The sequence below is a fragment of the Desmodus rotundus genome, chromosome 4 (assembly GCF_022682495.2).
Source record: "Desmodus rotundus isolate HL8 chromosome 4, HLdesRot8A.1, whole genome shotgun sequence".
In the NCBI taxonomy this organism is placed as follows: Eukaryota; Metazoa; Chordata; class Mammalia; order Chiroptera; family Phyllostomidae; genus Desmodus; species Desmodus rotundus.
The window spans coordinates 102,063,405-102,082,537 of NC_071390.1; the positions used below are offsets into that span (position 1 = coordinate 102,063,405).

Below are 19,133 nucleotides of genomic sequence, written 5' to 3' on the forward strand. Positions count from 1 at the left end.
TCTATCCAGGACGGGACCCTGGTTGTTGAAGGTAATATTTATGTGAAAAATATACCTCTGCCTTCAGGATGATGATAGCAATGCTTAAAAAAAAGTAATAGTAGGCTCTGGCCACATAGCTCAGTTAGTTAGAGCGTCATCCCCATACCCCAAGGTTGTGGGTTCGATCCCCAGTCAGGGCATATACAAGAATCTATCAATGAATGCATAAATAAGTAGAACAACAAATTGATGTTTCTCTCTCTCTCCCCCCCCTTTCTCTCTCTCTCTAAAAATCAATAAGTAAAAAATAAAAGCAGCTAATGTTTATTCATCAAGTACCTTCTATGAATCAAATGATAGGGATACAGACGGAAGGAACGCAGAGAACACAGTCTCTCTTCTCACGTGTCTTACAGTGTAATGGGAAGAGGTGGACAAAGAGATAAAAGTAGAAACATCATTACTTGTGTGATGACAAGTGCTATGGTGAGATTAAAGCAGGGTCGTGTGGTACAGAGAGCCTGGGTGCCTACTGTACACTGGCTCCACAGGGGAGCCCTGCATCGATGTTGGTGCCATTTACTGAGGAGTGGGGAACAGGTTTAAGAAGGCACAGAGATTTGGGGTGGCCATGTTTCTTTTGAAATGATATGAAATAGGAGATATTAAGTCCAGAGTTCTAGGAAAGCTCATGGCTGAAGATAATGGATTTGAGAGTCATTGGACTGTGGGTGGGATTTAAAGCTGAGTCTAGATGACATCACCAGGGGAAGTACAAAAAGAGAGAAGTGACCAGAAGGATGGGGCTGGAGAGGGGGTTGAGACCAGCAGCTACTGACGCAGCAGGCCAGGCTCCCTGAGGGGTTGGCTGTGAGCTTTGACACCGAGGAGGTCCAGGAGGCCGATGGTTGTATTGTGTTGTCTATGGAGAGGTTTAAAGGAAGGGTCAAGGAGATCTTGTGAAATGAGGAACTAGAGACAAATTTTTCAAGAACTTTTAATTGTTAAAGAAGAGAAATGAGACAGGGCTGTGAGGTCAGTTATTCCCCTGTGACAGGTACTATGCCAAACATTTTATTTCAATATGTAGTTTTATTTTCTCAAAATTCCAGTTTTCATTTTAAAGATAGAAAATGAGACACAAAGTAGATAATATAGTGCCCACGTTCAAGTAATTAGTAGGTGGTAGAACTAGGGTTGGAAAGTAGGCTTATGTGACTCCTGTGTCAGTCAACGAGCTATACCTTTAGTATTCTCAATATGTCACTCTACTATGAAGAGATAACTTAATCAATTTCTAATAAATAAAACGTGTGGTTAACTAAGACATTTATTTGAGGACTACATAGCAAAATTCCACTATGGCATAAACTTTGCAGAGACCATTAAAAATGTCTAATAAAATTTGCTTAATTTTTTTCTAGAGAAGTACAGATTATGCAGTATCATTTCAATTAAAATGGAACTGCTGAGAGAAAACGAGTAGGAAAAAGAGAGTTTTATACATTGTACTGAGAAATAAGAGACCTTCCCACATGATAGCTAATCCAGTCAAAATAATTGGCCACTTTGGTGTAAATGCCTGGGAACTCTGGTCTTCCACAGTTTTCACCCCAGCTCACAACACCCCAGACATAAGTCACGTTGTTGGCGTCCATACAGACTAAGGGGCCTCCAGAGTCCCCTTGACAGGCGTCAATGGAACCATCATCTGTACCTGAGAAAGACAAAGGAAAAAGGGAATCGCACATTTCCTTGCATTTGTCAAGGCCACGATGCCGCCTGCCTGCCTTTTCCACCATGAGTGTGACGACTCCACGTCCTCACACTTTCCTGACGGGAAGGAACGCCTGAGTTGCAGCACGCAGGCTGGAACAAACTTTGCCTTCTATTCACTCCCTAATTGAGCAAATACTCTCCCTGCTTTCTCTACGTTATGTAGGTATATACTATGATGAGATTGCATTCTGAGAGTAGCAGCAAATGCTGGGTGGGAAAGTAATAGGAATACCTACTGCTTATTCAGTGCTTATATGTATTAGTCATTCATTGCTTTAATCTTCACCACAACCCTATGAGGTAAGTATCATTATTATCCTTATTTCAAAATGAGACAAATAAATCATAGAGAGGTTATAAATATTAACCTCTTGCCCAAGACCATACAGTTACTAAGTGGCAGAGCCTGGACTTAGGCAGCCAGACCTCACAGCTTAACTGTGAGTCCTCTTAACTGTGATATTGCCTCCTGGTAGATTTTGTGCTATTCTTCCCTTTGTCTCTATAATCCTGAACTCCATTTCAAGAGGGGAGGGCACAGGAAATAGTCTATTTACTTTCTTCTCACTCTTATGACTTTCTAAGATTTTTAAATCACTGTATCCAGGCATTTACAGGATGTCAATAACTCTCTTTTTCTGTAATACACTCCTTAAAGGTGGTTTCAATAAAGCATCATTAATGCACTACCTGATTGGTAGCCTGCCTTTGGGTCTCCTCCCAAAGTAGGAACTGCTGTGTTGTATTAGGTAGGGGCACTGGCATCACTACAATAACCAAGGAGACAGTGGCAGGTATTGTAAGAAACGCAATGGGACTTCCGAGGAGAGAGAATTTAATTCCAACTGTATGCATTTGAAATGAGATCATTTGGATTTTTATTTGGAAGAAGCTTGGTTTTTATCCTGGACATAGCATTTGTCTGCAAGACTTTGGGCAAATTAGGTAAATCTCTGCATCTTAGTGTCCACATCTATTAAGATCCCCAGTTTTGCAGATAAGGAACCTTGCTCAAGGTCACATGAGTATTAGTGGGTAAAAACAAGGATATAAACCCAGGCAGTCTGGTTCCAGAGTCGTGCTCTTAGTCACCTTGCTATACTGCTGTAAAATAGGTTAAGGAAGACTTTTCCCCTTAGTATTAGAATGAAGAAACTTGAACTAAGGGGAAGGGACTGAAGGAGTTGGATAATGCAACAGCCAGAAAGCCAAATGAAAGGGTTCAGGGCCCAGAGCAAGCGTGCTAATTTGGTGGGGTGGAGGAGACACATTTGTTAGGGAGTACGTATAAAAATATATCAGAGAAACTATGTAGTACTTACCTGCACATTCCATTTCTTTTTCAAAGTACCGACCTGGGTAAAACTTAGAGCAGTTAGCTATTAGGTGAACTTCACCCCAACGAAGTGAATAGACTTTTGCGTTATCTAAACAGAGTGAGAAAACAAATAGATATTTAGAAGTCACAAATGAGAAATCTAAATAAATACTTAGTCTCATAGTTTAGTAAACCATTGAGAAGATATAAGAATATATATATTCTTAAAGACTTCTGAGGATAATTCATTAGCACATTTAACCATACGTTGCTCATATCCCCACTTTCTGTACTTGTCTTATTAAAAAATTGTCAGGAGGAGCTCTGAAGTCGCACTTGTTTAGTCGCGAGCGGAGGTGAGTGTGATAAACTCCCTCCCCTCTGATTGCCTAGTCCAGTGCGGGAGTTGGGGAGGAATCAGGGATCAGGGTCTTCTCATGGAAATAGCTCCTATTTTCTTATAGTTCCTTGTTTCCTTGAAAGTGCTTGTTAGAGTGAAAACAGCTTTTTAATGTAAGAAGTTAAAATAAAGAAAATACAAAGCTATCGGTAAGTACGCGTTTTGCGTGTCTGTGAGGAACTCCATCTTCTAAGTGACCTGAAAGTGATTGAAGAGGATTTAGGATTTCCTTTACATTTAAGCTAGAGATTTGGGACTTGGACATTTGTGTCCCAGGAAAGAGAAGGACCAGGTACTGCTGTGGATGGACAGTCCAGGGAAGATGAGAAAAACCTAAGAATGCAGGGTGAGAAGTCTCAGGGAGAACGAGTGACTCTTTGCCCAGCTCCCCTACTACTTCCCAGCTTTCAGCAGCTCTAGTGCTCTAGGAGGGCCGGTGCCAAGAGTGACTTGTTCCTTGCTGCACAGCCCCCAGCCTCACGCTAGCGCACCGCAGTTGCTTAATAAAAAATTATACAATTAATCCATGGACTCAGTAATTCAATCATACACTAAACATCTTATGCCAAATGACTTACCTTCTCAATTAACCTATAAACTACCTGGAGACAGAGATCTCTCTGGCTGATCCCGAGAGAACAACCCCACAGAGCCTAGCACTGTAGTAAGCACATATTATTGGGTATGCCAAAAAGTCCGAATCATTTTTTCTGTAAAACAAGACATTTTTCATTTTCACCAAGAACTATTGATTTGGATTTTTTAAGAATGTTGGCTACCTCCAGCGTGGTATAACATTGATTATTTTCAGTTAATGTCTCCATCTGATCGCTATCAACTTCAACTGGTCTATCTGACCATGAAGCATTGTCTGGCGAGAAATCTCCGGCATAAAACTTTGCAAACCACGTTTGTCACATCCGATCAGTCACAGCACCTGCTCCATACACTGCACAAATCTTTTTTTGCATTTCAGTTGCATTTTTACCTTTCTCGAAATAATAAAATGTAATAGCATGATACACCAAAAGTGTTGCTTATTTTCTTCCATCTTCAATATTAAAATGGCCACACAAAAATTCACTAATTTTGATGTTATTTTTTTAAATGTACACTGGTATGATAACTGTCACAATACCATCTAACAAAACTGTTTCAAATGAAATTAAAGACAACTAAGCACTATAAGCCATTGTATGGGAAAAACCAAATGAACTTTTTTGCCACCCCAAAAGTTAACTGTAGAACTAATATTCTCTTTTGGGAAGCAGAGGGAGACAAAAATCCGCCAAAGTATATGGCAAATCTGGAGTTCCTTTTTTTCTCCTTCAAATCCTACTTCAAATTAATCTCAAGATGGCTACCTTCCTCAGGATAAGAGCTTTTTAAAAATTAGCAATTTATTGTTTCCCCTAGTTCAGGAGAAGCCTTTTTAAAATGGGGAGTTCTTGTACCACGCGAGAAATTTTTAATGACTTGGGAGATTGCTCCCTCCCCGGAACTCTTGTTTTGTATAGCTCTTCAGGCACTTGTCACATTCTGCTGTCTGATGGTAGCATCCACGACTGATGGCTCCCAAAGGGGACGAGAGCAATCCCTTGAGAGCTGTAAGTCCCTTGAGAGTTGCCCTTTGTCTCAACCTTGTTGCCTCTGCATCTCCTGTTTTTTGGCTGGGTCCATAGTTTTAATCAGTAAAGTCCTAGCATGTTAGCATTCTTGACGCATAGTAAGGGCTCAGTAAAGTGTTAAACCGTATTTGATTAATAAACAAACCAATGCATAAGAACATATCTATCATTTATAGAAAATACATGGAATAGGAGAACCTGTTCAATGCCACAATCAGCCAAATGCAGGTGTGGAAATTCTAAAATAATTATGACCCAATTTCTTTAATGAATGTGTCTAAATAGAAGAAAGGAGTAATGTTCTAGATTAAAAGAGACTTATGAAAAATAGCCACCAAGTGCAACATGTGGACCTTGTTTAGATCCCAATGGAAATAATCTGATTGTAAAAATACATTGTAAATTATTGAGGAATATTAAGCAAGTGCTGGTTATTAGAGGACATTGCCAAATCACTTTCATTTTTCTGAGTATGAAAAGTAGTAGATTTTTTTTAAGTCCCTACCTGGTAAAGATATTTACTAGAGTATTCATAGGTGAAATTATATGATATCTGGGATTAGATTTAATATATTTCAAGAAAAAAAATAAGTGTGTTGGGAATATGCTGAATAGCTCCTGATTGTCCTGCAGAACCATTCTCCACTCTTCAATGCCCTGCTCCTTGCCCTAAGGGCCTAACTTGGAGGTAGGAGATACTTCAGTAGGAATCCCCTAGCCTCTGGTTTCCAGCAGGTTTCCAACGGAAGACTCCAACAGAAGGGAAGGAGGAATTGGGGAGAAGCTAGCAAGCTTTGGGCTAGCTATAACCTTCAACTCAAGGTCACTGCTTCTCTCAAGGCAGCCTGCTATACTTAAGCCTCTTTCTCCTTCTAGTAGCTTCTCTTTCCCTTTATACATCAGATCTAGCAGAGGTCTCAGTTCTGGTACTATTAATCCTGGGTTTCTGCACAGCCCTTGTGGTTCCCAACCCCACACCCACATCTTTGTAATTAACCCCTTTATAAATAAACCTTCCTAATTATCCCATTGAAATAGTTATTGATTCAGAGAAATAAAACTAGAATGGTAGAATGTTGGTAACTGTGGAACTGGGTGATGAATAAATGGGTTTATTATACTTTTACCTCTACTTTTGTGTACATTTGTAAATGTACATAAAAGTATGTTATTGTTGTTTTTTTCACTATAAGTACATAGTGCTTTCTGGATGAATTAATTACTAATAAAATTTAGTATTTTGTAAGTCTTGGGTATTCAAATATACCACAAATCTAGGTGAACTCATACATATATTTTATACTTTTCAGTGTGGCAATTATAAAGGATACATTGGATATGAGTCTATAAGATCAATAGAATGGAGTTATTTACAAAGAGAGTTTAAGAGGTCAGAAGGAAGCTAAATTTCAAGGCTAACTCTTCAAGATGAAAGAAAACTATTGCTAATTTAACTCTAATCTAGCCTCTCATTTAGCAGGTCTTTCTAATAATTTGTGCCAAGTGTCCACATCTCTTATTCCTATGAATGTTCATCTCAAATCTTAGAGGCTCAGAGAATGAATTCTTTATGTTGTCTTTTTCCTTGTGGGATGTGGGGGTGCAGGGCATGGAGAGTGGGGGAGGGAGAGGACCAAGCAGAAGGTTTGTGGGAGCACTGACTCAGCAGGTGCTGTGACGGTCCCTTCGAAAGCCTGTTTATGTTCCATCCAGCTCTCCCACAAATCCTAGACCCATGCTTCATTTCCCTGTCACTGTACTTTTTCTTGGTGAACAGTTACCCCTCAACATATGCTTTAGGATCACAGAGTGCAGGTGTCCTTTGAACATCCGGGTCAGGATTGGCTACATATTTGCAAAGGCCAATGAAAAATGAAAATGTGAGGTGGGTTTCCTGCAGAAATTATTAAGAATTTCATGATGGTGACAGCAGAGCAGGAAACCAAGCACGGGCCCCTCAGGGCCCAGCGTGCTGGGCAGCTGCGCGGGTCCCACGTCCAGGGAGCCAGCCTGCTGGGTGTTCACTTTTCTAGATTTGATGCTATGTTCTCTCTGACCATTAGGAGATTATCCCCTATGCATTTATATTCTATTTATTTTCAGCCTCTAGGTTACGATGAACAAATTGTAAAACAAATACCTTTTTCTCGACCCCAGCCAGAAACGATGCATTTATCATTAGGTTTGAATAAATATGGAGACCAGGGAACACAGGCAGGGATGGAAGGCAGCACACAGTTAGTTTGCTTTGGGCGTTTTTTCATTTCGATCAAAGCTATGTCATTTTGGTAGGTGGCTCCATTGTAGTTTTCATGGATAATAATTTTATTGACCATCTGAACAACTACCCCGGCATTAATGTTTATCCAGTCTAATAATGATATCCATATTCGGTAACGGTGAACTTTACTGGCTCTATAAAAAAAAAAGGGAAGAGGGAAATAAAATATTTTTAGAGAAAAAAACAACTACAAACATGGACTTCTGATGCTTCATCATGTTTTTTGGGTTCTTTATTTTTTTTGTTGTTATTCTATTACAACATATTGTCCCAATATGTAATAATAAATATTGTCCCAATATTTACTCCTTTGCCCTCCTTGGCCCAACCCACGTCCCACTCCCAAAACTTGATAGTCTCCTTTCTAAAGAACATTTTTAACTTTCCCAGATTTTTTCTATCCTCGCTGTCATAAAGCAGTGTGATTAAGTTTACTTAAGACAGTGTTAAAGTCAGTGGGTAAGTGAAGAGAGGAATAATTCATGTAACTGCTCAATATCAGGGACATAAAGAATTCTCTAACCAGCGATGCACACAGATAGGATGAGTTGGCTGCCTGTGGAGTGAGAGCACCATTACTGAAGGTGTTCGCAGAGACCGGGCAGTATCTAGCCAGAAATGGGGAATCAGAGTGTATACCCTCATTAATCTGCTAACCCTAGACTATCTGAGTGAAGACTACAGCAGTTGTCATCCTGACCTTTAAATTTTATCCTAACTTTGCATTATATTTATTTGCTCACAAGCCTTGGAGGCAAAAATGGGGTCTTACTAATCTACGATAGCTGTCTATGCCTAGTGTTGTACATGGAACAGAGTAGCTGTTTTAAAATCTGGTTGACATGGTGAATGACTTCTGGTCAAGATGTCAGCATAGGTAAACATGGCTCACCTCCTCACACAACCACATCACAACTACAACTAAACTATAAAACAACCATCATTCAGAACCATTCAAAATTGAGATGAATGGAAGTCAGACAACTACAGAATTAAAGAAGAAACTACATCCACACTGGTAGGAGGATTGGAGAAGTAGAACAGGCTGGACCCATACCCAAGTGTGGGGATGAAAATCAGGACGGATATCTCAGGAGAGAAGGGTCCTAGACTCACATCTGGCCACCCAGCCCAGGGTTCCAGTGCTAGGAAGAAAAGTCGCCATAACTTCTGGCTGTAAAAACCAGTGAGGATTGAGGCGGTGGAAGACAGAAATTGCTGGACTCTCAGGCAGTTCCTCTTAAGGACCCCCACACAGACTTACTCAGACTCCCTCCCTCTGAGCTCTGAGCATGGGGGCAGCAGATTGAAAGGCATCAGAGACATAAAGATTGTATGGCATCAGGGTGAGAGTTGGGAGGCATCTTTCTCCCAGACAGAAGTACTTGTAGAGGCCACTGTTCCTTTTCTAGCCCTCTCAATGCAGAGCCACAGAGCTGGCCGGTGAGTGCCATAGCTGAGATTCCATCATCCTAGCTCACACTGTTTGCCCCTCCTCTGATGATTCCATAAGGCCCCGCCCCACCCAACTTTCAGGCCCACCCAAGCTATTTCCAGTGGATTTTGAATATGAATGGCTTTTTGTGGCTAATGCTTCAGATTTTCCTAAATTCTCTCAAAAAAAAAAGACTGGCTTCAGCAAGCCCTGTACCTCTCGCAAAGTTGCCCCATGCCTGTCACTAGCAGCAGGTGACCTTGGTTCACAACTTGGCCTCGCTTGGGCACCTCCAAGTCCAGCACAAGTAGCAGCCATCTGTAGATCACTTTATAGCATATGCTGTGTGACCCCAGACAGAACACAGTTGGTGGCTGAACTTGGATGTGCCAACAGCAATCAAGATTCAGAAATGACAGGAAGGTGTACACAGCCCACTCAGTGGGCTCACCTCAAGTATCCAGCCTGAGTAATAAGGGAGGCTGTGTCATTGGATCCTACAGGACACCTACTACATTAGGCCACTCGACCAAGCCTGGCAGATGTAGCAGCTACCTAATACATAAAAACAAACACAGAGAGGCTGCCACAATGAGGAGACAAAGAAACATGGCTCAAGTGAAAGAACAGAACAAAACTCCACAAAAAGAACTAAACAAAATGGAGAGAAACAATCTATTGGATGCAGAGTTCAAAACACTGGTTATAAGGATGCTCAAGGAACTTAGTGAGAACCCCAACAGCATAAATAAGATCCAGCCAGAAATGAAGGATACACTAATTTTAAAAAAGAACAATTTATAAGGACTCAACTGTGCAGGGGATGAGCCAAGAATCAAAGCAGTGATTTGGAATATAAAGAGCAAAAAACAACCAATGAGAATGGCAATAAAACAGAATCCAAAAAAAAAGGGGATAGTGTAAGTGGCCTCTGGGAAAACTTCAGGCATACCAACATTCACATCATGGGGATGCCAGAAAGAGAAAAGAAAGGGCAAGAAATTGGAAATCTATTTGAATAAATAAACTTATCTAACTTGGTGAAGGAAATAGACATACAAGTCCAGGAAGTGTAGAGAGTCCCAAACAAGATAAACTCAAAGAGGCCCATACCAAGACACAACTTAATTAGGATGCCAAAGGTTAAAGACAAAGAATCTTAAAAGCAGCAAGAGAAAAGCAATTAATTACCTACATGGGAGCCCCCATAAGAACATCAGCTGATTTCTGAAAAGAAACTGCAGGCTAAAAGGGATTGGCAAGAAATATTCAAAGTGATTAAAAGCAAGGACTTACAACCTAGATTACTCTATACAGCAAAGCTATCATTTAGAATCAAAGGACAGCTAGAGAGCTTCCCAAACAAAACAAAGCTAAAGGAATTCATCACCACAAAACCAGTATTATATAAAATGTTAAAGAATTCTTTAAGTAAAAGCAAATAAAAAATATGAACAATAAAATGGCAATAAATACTATCTATCAACAATTGAATCTAAACAGCAAAGTAAACAAGCAAGCAGAACAGAAGCAGAATAATAGATACAGAGAATGTTTTGATAGTTGCCATAATGGGTGGGAAGTAGAGAATGGGTGAAAAAGGTGAATGAATTAAGAAGCACAAATTAGTAGTTACAGAATAGTCATGGAGATGTAAAGCATAGCATAGGAAATAGAGTAGCCAAAGGACATATATGTATAACCGTGGACATGGACAATGGAATGGGGATTGCCTGAGGGAGTGGGGGTTGCTGGGTGAAGGGGGGCAAAGAGAAAAAATTGGATTAACTACAATAGCATAATCAATAAAATATAATTTAAAATAAAATAAAATAAAACAAAAAAGTAAATCCAAATATAGAAAAAGAAAGAAAGAAAGCAAGAAAGCAAGAAAGCAAGCAATGGTGAATGAGCTAAATGGTGAATGAGCCTGTTCTTTTGCCTCACTCCATTTTGTACCAATTTTCAGCTCTTGGTTTCTAGGAAATTGGGCATCTACCATCGTTTTTCTCAGGTAATCACCTTAAACAGTGATGTCCTACAAGCTAATGAAGTATTCAGGATGCCTTTGTTTAATACTTAGTATTCCAAGAATGCTGTTCTTCCTATTAATTTTGATTGTTTTTTTTAGGGTCAGAGGTTCTGAATATTGTTGAAAGGTTAACCCTGTTTATGCATTCAGTTTACTAAACAAATACTTAGTGTGTACCTACTGCATACCAGGTACTGTGGTAGCCATTGGAGTAGAGAAATGAGCAAAATCAGGAAGCGTTCCTGCCTTCATGGAGCTCAGCATTTAGGGAAAGATGTAGCATTAAATAGAATATCACACTAATGAAGACATGTATTCTACTGTGAAAAGTGAGAGGAACAAAAGCACATGGGTTCTAGAACTTACCAAGAGGACTTCTCTGACTTATGGCAGCCAGGGAAGGTTCTCTGAGGAAGGTGGAGCAGAGAGCAAGAGGTGAAGCCTGGGGCAAGGTGAGACTGACCAAGGTCAATAGAGCTCAGGTCATATGGGGCCTACTAGGTCATGCTATGTTTTTGTTTCATTTTCTTTTTTCATCCTATGAGGAATGCAAAGCCATTGAATTTTAAGCAATAAGTGACCAAAACCAGGTATGAAAATATTGCTCTTGCTGCATAGTAGAGAATGGATAGATGGGGGAGGAGGTGGGCAGAGCCAATGTAGATAGCCATTTAAGAGGCAGTTAGTATAATTCAGATGAGAGGCAAAAGCAGGGTAACCACAGAGATGGAAAGTTTTGAGATTAAATAATTAGAAAGTAAAAATGCCTCCTAGAGTTGGTGATATATTGCCTGGGCTGTGTAGGGTTGAGGAAGGAAATGTGATGATGCTTAGATTTCTGTCTGATGTAACTAGATGAGTGGTGTTGCCATTTGCTGAGATAGGGAACACTGGGACGGAACCATATTTGGGGCAAGAGGCATATCATGAACTCACTCTTAGAGATTTTGAATTCGATGTACTTTTGATGTAGCCAAGAAGTGTTGATGGACTGTAGACGGTTGGTAGTTGGAGGAGAGTCCAGGCTGGAGATATCATTGTGTCAGCTTATAGCATTGTTTAGCATAAAGCACAGTTAACTTTTAAGAGAGAAGTAAGAAGAGAAGGGGAAACCAGAATAAATATCGAAGAACTCCAGAATTTCACTTGAGCAATAATGCTCAGGCACATGAAGGGGAAGCTGCAAAAAAGGCAGGGAAGGTGTGGCCTCTACACAGGATGGTAGAAAACCAGGAGAGTGTGTCTCATAGAAGTCAAGAGAAAAGGGTCATTAAGGAGGAAATTAGATCTGGCTCATTGCTCCAACCCCTGAGGATCATTATGGGCATCACCCAACATAATCATTCAGCATGTTTCCCAAGCCCCTCAACTTTGGATCATCTGCAGATTTGTTTAGTAGGCCTTCATCTAAGTTACTGTCAGATGTGTTGAACCTGATTTTATTCTGGCTCTGACTAGTAGCGTAGCTTCAGCTAAGTCATGTAAGTTTTCTTGTCTATATAATGGGAAGAGTAGTATTTACCTCTTAGAGCTGTGAGAATATTAAAACAAAATAGCATATATGAAAGTGCCAGAAAGTATTGGGTCTGTAATAGGTGCTCAGTAAATGATATTTCATTCGTTCTAATGATCAGAACTGAGGCAAGAATCCCAAACTCTGTCCTCCTCTGAGATGACTTTTATTCATTATCAACAGCTTTTAGGTATTTCCTTGCAGTCACTGTTATGGAGTCAATTGTGTCCCCCTAAAATTCACATGTTGAAGCCCTAATCCCAAATGTGACTAGATGTGTTTGCAGATAGGACCTTCAAAGAGGTTTACCTAAGGTTGAATGAGGTCATAGAAGTGGAGCCTAATCCAATACGACTGGTCTCCTTATAAAACTAGAAAGAGACATTGGGAATGCAAGCACGCAGAGAAAAGGCCGTGTGAGGACACAGCAAGAAGGCAGCTGTCTGCGAGCCAAAGAGAAACCACCCCTACCAATATCTTGATCTTGAACTCCCAGCCTCCAGACTGAGAAAATAAATTTCTGTTGGTTAAGCCCTGCCCCCTCCTACCTTCATCTTTACTTATGGCAGCCCTCGCCAATGAATAAAGACGCTTGTTAACTGCCTTACTGGCCCTGAATGGAAATTATGTTCCCCATCTATAGGTAATTAGGAGACATCTTTTGTCATGTGCTAATGTTGAATCCAGACACACTATGCCTATTCCACTTCTCTAACCTGAGAATCTCAAAACCCTGACAAAGGAGATAAATGTAGTTATCATCAACTTACTTTCCCACCATGCAAATGAGCCAAGTGAAGTAACTTGGTACCAACAAGTTTGGTCTGCCCTTGCCAGCTGAGATCAACACTCTGGTCTGGGGGAACACAGTGGGTTCTGGGGGAAAGGCCTCTGAAGTCCCTACTGTGAATATCAGTGGGTATTTAGCAGTTAGTAGAATGGAACTCATCATTGACTTCTCTCACATACGTTTTGGTTTATCATCTGTCACAATCTCTATTACTCGTATTCAATGGTTCAGGAAATGCAAAATCTGCCGCAGACATTTTTTACCTGACACAATGTGCAGCAGTCAGGATCCAACAGCCACCAATATAAATGCCTCCACAGGTGATTTTGTCATCCTCCTTAATTGCTATCTGCCATGGGAAGTCTCCCTGTAAAGACATTTGCGTGGTCACTGTCATTCTACAAACAGGTGGCTCTAAGATATTTCTACCGCAAGGCCCTCTGTCTCTTAGAATTACATATGCCCCTCTCTCCTGTATCCCCCCAAACTCGGCCGTTCCTGGGAAGTGAGAGGGAATTTTTCATGTGGGTTTACCATTCCTGCTGGTTTTCCTCCAACGACTCGTTTCCTTCGAGTGGGTGTGCTGTTTTTAACTCCACAGGATAGTTTAGGGAACAATGATTTTATTCGTTTTCTTTCTTCAAGAAAAGAGATTGTATCATGACTTTTTAAAAAGATTTTATTTATTTATTTTTAGAGAGAGGGAAATGGAGGGAGGAAGAGAGAGAAAGAAACAGCAACATGCAGACTGATCGGTTGCCTCCCTCACGCCCCCAACGGGGGACCTGGCCTACAACCCAGGCACGTGACCTGACTTGGTATCGAACCAGCAACCTCTTGGTTTGCAGGCCAAGGCTCAATCCACTGAGCCACACCATCCAGGTCTCAACATTGTGAACCCATTACCTTGTGGGCAGACACTTCTCAATTGATGTATGCCACAAAAAAGAGTCACAGCTAATATGAAAGAGGCCAGATTCATCAGTGAATTATTTTGGATGCTAAACTGTACTTTTCATCTTGTTGAAAAATTCTGGCTTAACATTAAGATTGTCTTGGTTATCTCAAAGTCTTTCTAAAGGCGGACTAGTGGCAGAAGGAGGCTGGCTGAAGGGTTAGACATTTACCCACCTCTGGCCAATGAGAAATAGCACAAGCCCAGGCATTGCTGCCGGGTCAGCTCAGAGTGGCAGCCTCAGGGTGGGAAACTCTTATCTTCTCATTTTCCTAGTTTTGACTTTTTAGAGGCTATTTATACGGAAATCTTTTGAATAATATTAATACTACCATCATGAACAATGATGTGTCAAGCCCCATGCTAAGTACTTTTGTCTATGGTTATCTCATTTATTCATCACATTAACCTGGAGAGATGATGTGCCAGGCACCTCTAGACAGTCCCCAGTCAGGGCCAGGAGAGTGGGTATGTGCTTAGCCAGTTGACTAAACACGCAATGATGTTTCCTCTGTGAGCGTTCAGATGTGGTACATTTGTTACTGGGGAGAGAACATGGTAGAGCTGGGCTTAAGACAAGGATCTGCAAGAGAATTCGCAGCAAAGGAAGAAAGTAACAGTATAAGATGCTCTCGTTATTCTCCCTGTATATTTTATCATGTCATGAAAATGTTTACAGACTCAAATGAGAAAGGAAAATTAATATCACTGTCAATCGCTTTCAGCATAGAAGGAGGTAGATCCTTAAGGGAGAGAAGTTGTGAACAAATGTGCATACATTATTTTGGGGGGTCTGCCACCCCTCCTAAGGTTGGAGGGAGAGTGTGATTGCAAGTTTTAAATTTCTGCTTGGGCCTCTGAAAGAAGAGAGATCTTATTCATTGAGGGCTGACAAAACCAGCTTGGGTAACACCTAAACATTCATGTTATCTTGGGTAGAAAACAAAGGGCCTTTGTTGAAAATCCCTTCTGAGTATCTGTGGCTTTGAGATCTAAATTTTTAACTCTTGCCTGATTTTTAAAACATGTTAATTAATTTGGGGGCCTGGCAATTAGAAGGGAGTTTTGCATGTACTTCAGTTTAAAATACCCCTAAAATAGGGAGCTGTTTTATTCCCAATTATAGTTGAGGTTCAATTACTCACCTAAGATTATGTGGCAAATAAATAACTGAGTCAGGACTTAATGCAAGTCGGTCTGACCTCAAAGCTCTTGTCAATTGCTGTCTTCCCAGAAACTTAATACTAACGTTCAATTTGGCTTTTAATTCACAACTGGCCAGAGTACAGATTTTCGCAGTCCTTCTATTATCATGGTTTAAAACGTTGTGAAAGAACAGGTTAATTCAATTAAATCCATTATTTTTCTATTTCAAAAATGTATGTTCTGGGTCATGTTTGAAATTTTTTTTTTTTTTTTTTACAAAACTGACCTGACAAAGCTCATAACAAATAGAAAAGGTTTATAAAGGGCTAGAGAATGTTTTCACTTAAATGCATTAGTCAAATGCATTAGTCAAATGCATTAATCCATTTTTAAAGCAGTTCTCAAGAAGCATTTATGCTTGTTTTTTTTAAGTGATAAGGAAAAGAAAAATGTAATGTTATTTTTCTGTTTAAATTGATATAAAAGCTAATTGTTGCTTGAATCAATTAAATTACATACATGTATACACACACAGTAAAAAAGAATAATGTTAACATACCTTCATCCATGTTAGCTGTCAAAATTTCTATTTCTTCTATAATAAAACAAATTTCCAAAGTTTAAAGTTGTATTAATAGTAAAAATTAAATCATTAAAATCAGTTAAGCTTTGATAATAATTTTCTGTCTTAATACTTATCCTCCCTTTAAAAAGGACAATACAAAACCCCTAAAGCACATCATCTGATTCCTTTTTTTTTTTTTTTTGGCTAGCTAATTGTGAAGGCTTCAAATGAACTAGATAGAATTTTACAGGCAGAAACTAGAGGTGTCTTTCGGGACAACGGAGTGGTGAAGCCCCTGGTGCTACAGTTTTCTGCATTTAGAACAACTAGAATGCCGGAGTGGAAGAAGAAAAGCTTCTCATTCAACTCTGCAGTCACATGGTCCTTACTTAAGGTAGGGAGCCGTCCCTGACCCTGATCCAAAGAGTTCTGAGCTGACATTACAAAGGCTCCTCTCCTTTTGTTACATAATAGGGCACTTCTTTCAGAGCTCATGCGAACAAGGATATCTCATTGGTTTCAGTGTCAGTCATGGTTAATATTAGACATCTGGGATGCCGAAGTCAAAAGCAAAAGATAAAACAAACAAAAAAGATTCGTCTTTCTCTTCCTTAGATTTTGCTTGAAGAGATAGAGAAAGATGTTCATTTTCACTCTGCTCCCCTAGAACACTTCAGTTATGCCCGGGATCCTGATTTCTTTGAACTGGGGATCCAAAGGCGGATTCCCTCCAACCCGTGGTTCTGTCTTGGATGAGGTTGCTGCCTAGAGGGCAAGGCTACTTTGTGCAATGATCCTGAGGCTTAGCCCTGGATTCTCCAAGTTCTTTTTCAGAAGAGATATGCATGTATCTGTTATGCCACACACGTAGGGTATTTTCTGGGCTGAGAGAGGCTCTGCTCAGAGCTTTCACCAAAGCACCCTCATGACTCAAAGAAAAATCTCAAAATTCATACTAAATGCTCAAAAAAGGGAGATGGGAAAAGCCCAGTGTAGATAAGGTACACTAGACATTAAAAGAGCTCTGACAGCACGGACCATAAGAAAAATAATCAATGACTTTGATTATATAAAGATTAAAGATTTATATTCAACAAAGCTCACTATGGATAAAGTTAATAGATGACAGAATGGAAGAAGGTATAGGCAATGCTTAAGCTGAAAGCAGATTAATATCTGGGATGCAAACCAGCAAGAAAGAAGACTGCAATCCCAACATGGAATGAGCCGGAAGGTGTCAAATGGTGGCAGCAAAGATGAAAGAAAAAGAAGAAAAAAAATTCAAAAGGCTAGTTTGCATATAAAGAGATTCAAAATTATTGGTTATTTCAAAAATTCAAATGAATAAACAATGCCATGTCCTTGGACAGTATGAGACCAGGAAAATTAGAAAGTTGGATAATACTAAATGTTGGTGCGGTTGGGGAGAACCCTGAGGTGTGGCTGGTGGAGGTAAGGGCTGGGCGGCTCTGCCAAAGAACACACAGGTGCTGCTTAGTCAAATTAAGTAGATGCGTACCCCAAGAGCCAACAACTCCCGGCCAGCTAGATGTCTCAGAGAAGTCTCCTGCACTGCCCTAAGGAGCGGACTTTCATTACAGTGTGATTGGGGGCTGAGGGTGCATTACTGTGAAAGCAGAGAATGCAATGTGAAATAAGAACACCATGGAGTATTTTACACAGCAGGTAGAAGCAACAGATTAAATGGCCACATAACAGCATGAACAGATCTTTAAAATGTAATTCCTTGTGAAAAGAAAAAGGAAATATGAGATCTACAACAAAATACTATGTGAATTAAAAATGTATGATCACAAAATAACAACACACATTGGATGAGAATGCATGCAAACAAAGGGACATACATGAAAACGGTTGCTGTGGGGAATGGGAGTAAGGAATGGGGATAAAGGAGAATAAATAAAACAAGAGTAGGGCCTTGTCTGGACCGTGATGACCATGTTCAACGAGCTGAGGCGTATCATTAACTCTTCTCTGTGCCCCTGAGGCCTGACACTAGGAAGGAAGGAAGGAAAGGAGGAAGGAAGGAAGGGAGGGAGGGAGAGAGGGAGGGAGGGAGGAGGAAAACAAATAATGAAGGCTACTGGTGGTGGTGGAAACAACAGCAGCCTTGGAGGGCAAGATGACAAGAGGGGGGAATACACAGAAGTAATTGTGATTAGGCCCTTAGGGGTGATCTTGAGCATATAAAAGTCTCCCAGAAACCCTAAGAAACCCTGAGGGGGAACTCTGACCTTCTGGTAGTCATTTGATATGAATGACAAAGAAAAAGGTGATCCTAAAAGCTGGATTTGGGAACTTCCAACTTACAAAGTATAAGAAAATACCTATCATGCAAAGACATATCTTTCGTCTGATGGCAGTTTGGTCAGGAACTGCCTTGGGTTTGAGGGAAAAGTGAAGGAAAAGGAGAAGGGCACTTGGCAAATGTGGCATGTGCAGGAGATGCCCCACTTTGGGTGGTTTTAATTCGCGGACTGCGGACGGGGACTGGGAATGAGAATGAAAGTTTATCACACTGTGAACAAAGGCCTCTCTGTCTAAACTCGTGTGAGAGCTGAGTGAATGGCACCACGTGGCCGTATCCTCAGTTAACAGTTACATTAAAAGTATAAGATAGCGATATCTTTGTGTTGTTTCAATTCTGCAGTAGCCCAAGAATTTAATAATGTTTTTTACCTTGAGCCACATGTGAAAAGCCTGAAAAAAATAAAAAAACAAAAACTTTACCACAGTCAAGGATAATTTTTATTTGAGAAAAATGCACACTATACCAATATACTGTACATGTATTGTAAAAGTTATAACACTTTATTCTTATTTTCCTATTCTGTAATATAAATTGTCTATTATAAAAATACATTTACCTTTAAATTTAGGATTTCTGGCTCCTAAAAAGAAAACAAAAAGCTCACTGTAACAAAGAGACCATTTTCACTTCCATAAAATATACACAAATCATTATTACTTCAGACATAATATAACAACTTAAATTAATATTTATAGGAACAAAAAGGGAACCACATTAGGCCATCTTCCTTTGATTTAATTTTTTTTTCTTTTATTGATTCTAGAGAGAGGGGAAGGGAGGAGGAGAAACATCGGCCGGTGGCCTCTGGCACGTGCTCCAACGGGGGCCGAGCCTAAAAATTCAGGTATGTACCCTGACTGGGAATTGAACCCAAGACCTTTTGGTTTGTAGGATGACACCCAACCAGCTGAGTCACACCAACCAGGGCTCTTCCTTTGGTTTTTAACACTGCATAACACATGTTTCATCTTCCATGT

The 19,133-nt window shown here is 40.2% G+C and overlaps 1 protein-coding gene across 3 annotated transcripts in view; it reads right to left on the reverse strand.

Annotated features, from left to right (window-relative positions):
• Positions 1-963: 963 nt before the first annotated feature.
• CFI (complement factor I) overlaps positions 964-19,133 on the reverse strand; it is a 41,601-nt gene continuing 23,431 nt past the window's right edge. The window contains exons 8-15 of one of the 3 annotated variants that reach the window (XM_053923013.2): positions 18,713-18,736; positions 18,525-18,545; positions 15,819-15,854; positions 13,693-13,796; positions 13,422-13,525; positions 7,248-7,522; positions 3,084-3,188; positions 964-1,699 (exon numbers count right to left, since the gene is read on the reverse strand). In XM_053923013.2, the coding sequence (XP_053778988.1) occupies positions 1,482-1,699; positions 3,084-3,188; positions 7,248-7,522; positions 13,422-13,525; positions 13,693-13,796; positions 15,819-15,854; positions 18,525-18,545; positions 18,713-18,736 (887 nt within the window). In that variant the 3' untranslated portion in view covers positions 964-1,481. The remainder of the gene's footprint in view (positions 1,700-3,083; positions 3,189-7,247; positions 7,523-13,421; positions 13,526-13,692; positions 13,797-15,818; positions 15,855-18,524; positions 18,546-18,712; positions 18,737-19,133) is intronic. The other 2 variants (XM_053923014.2, XM_053923015.2) reach the window with 2 other exon arrangements.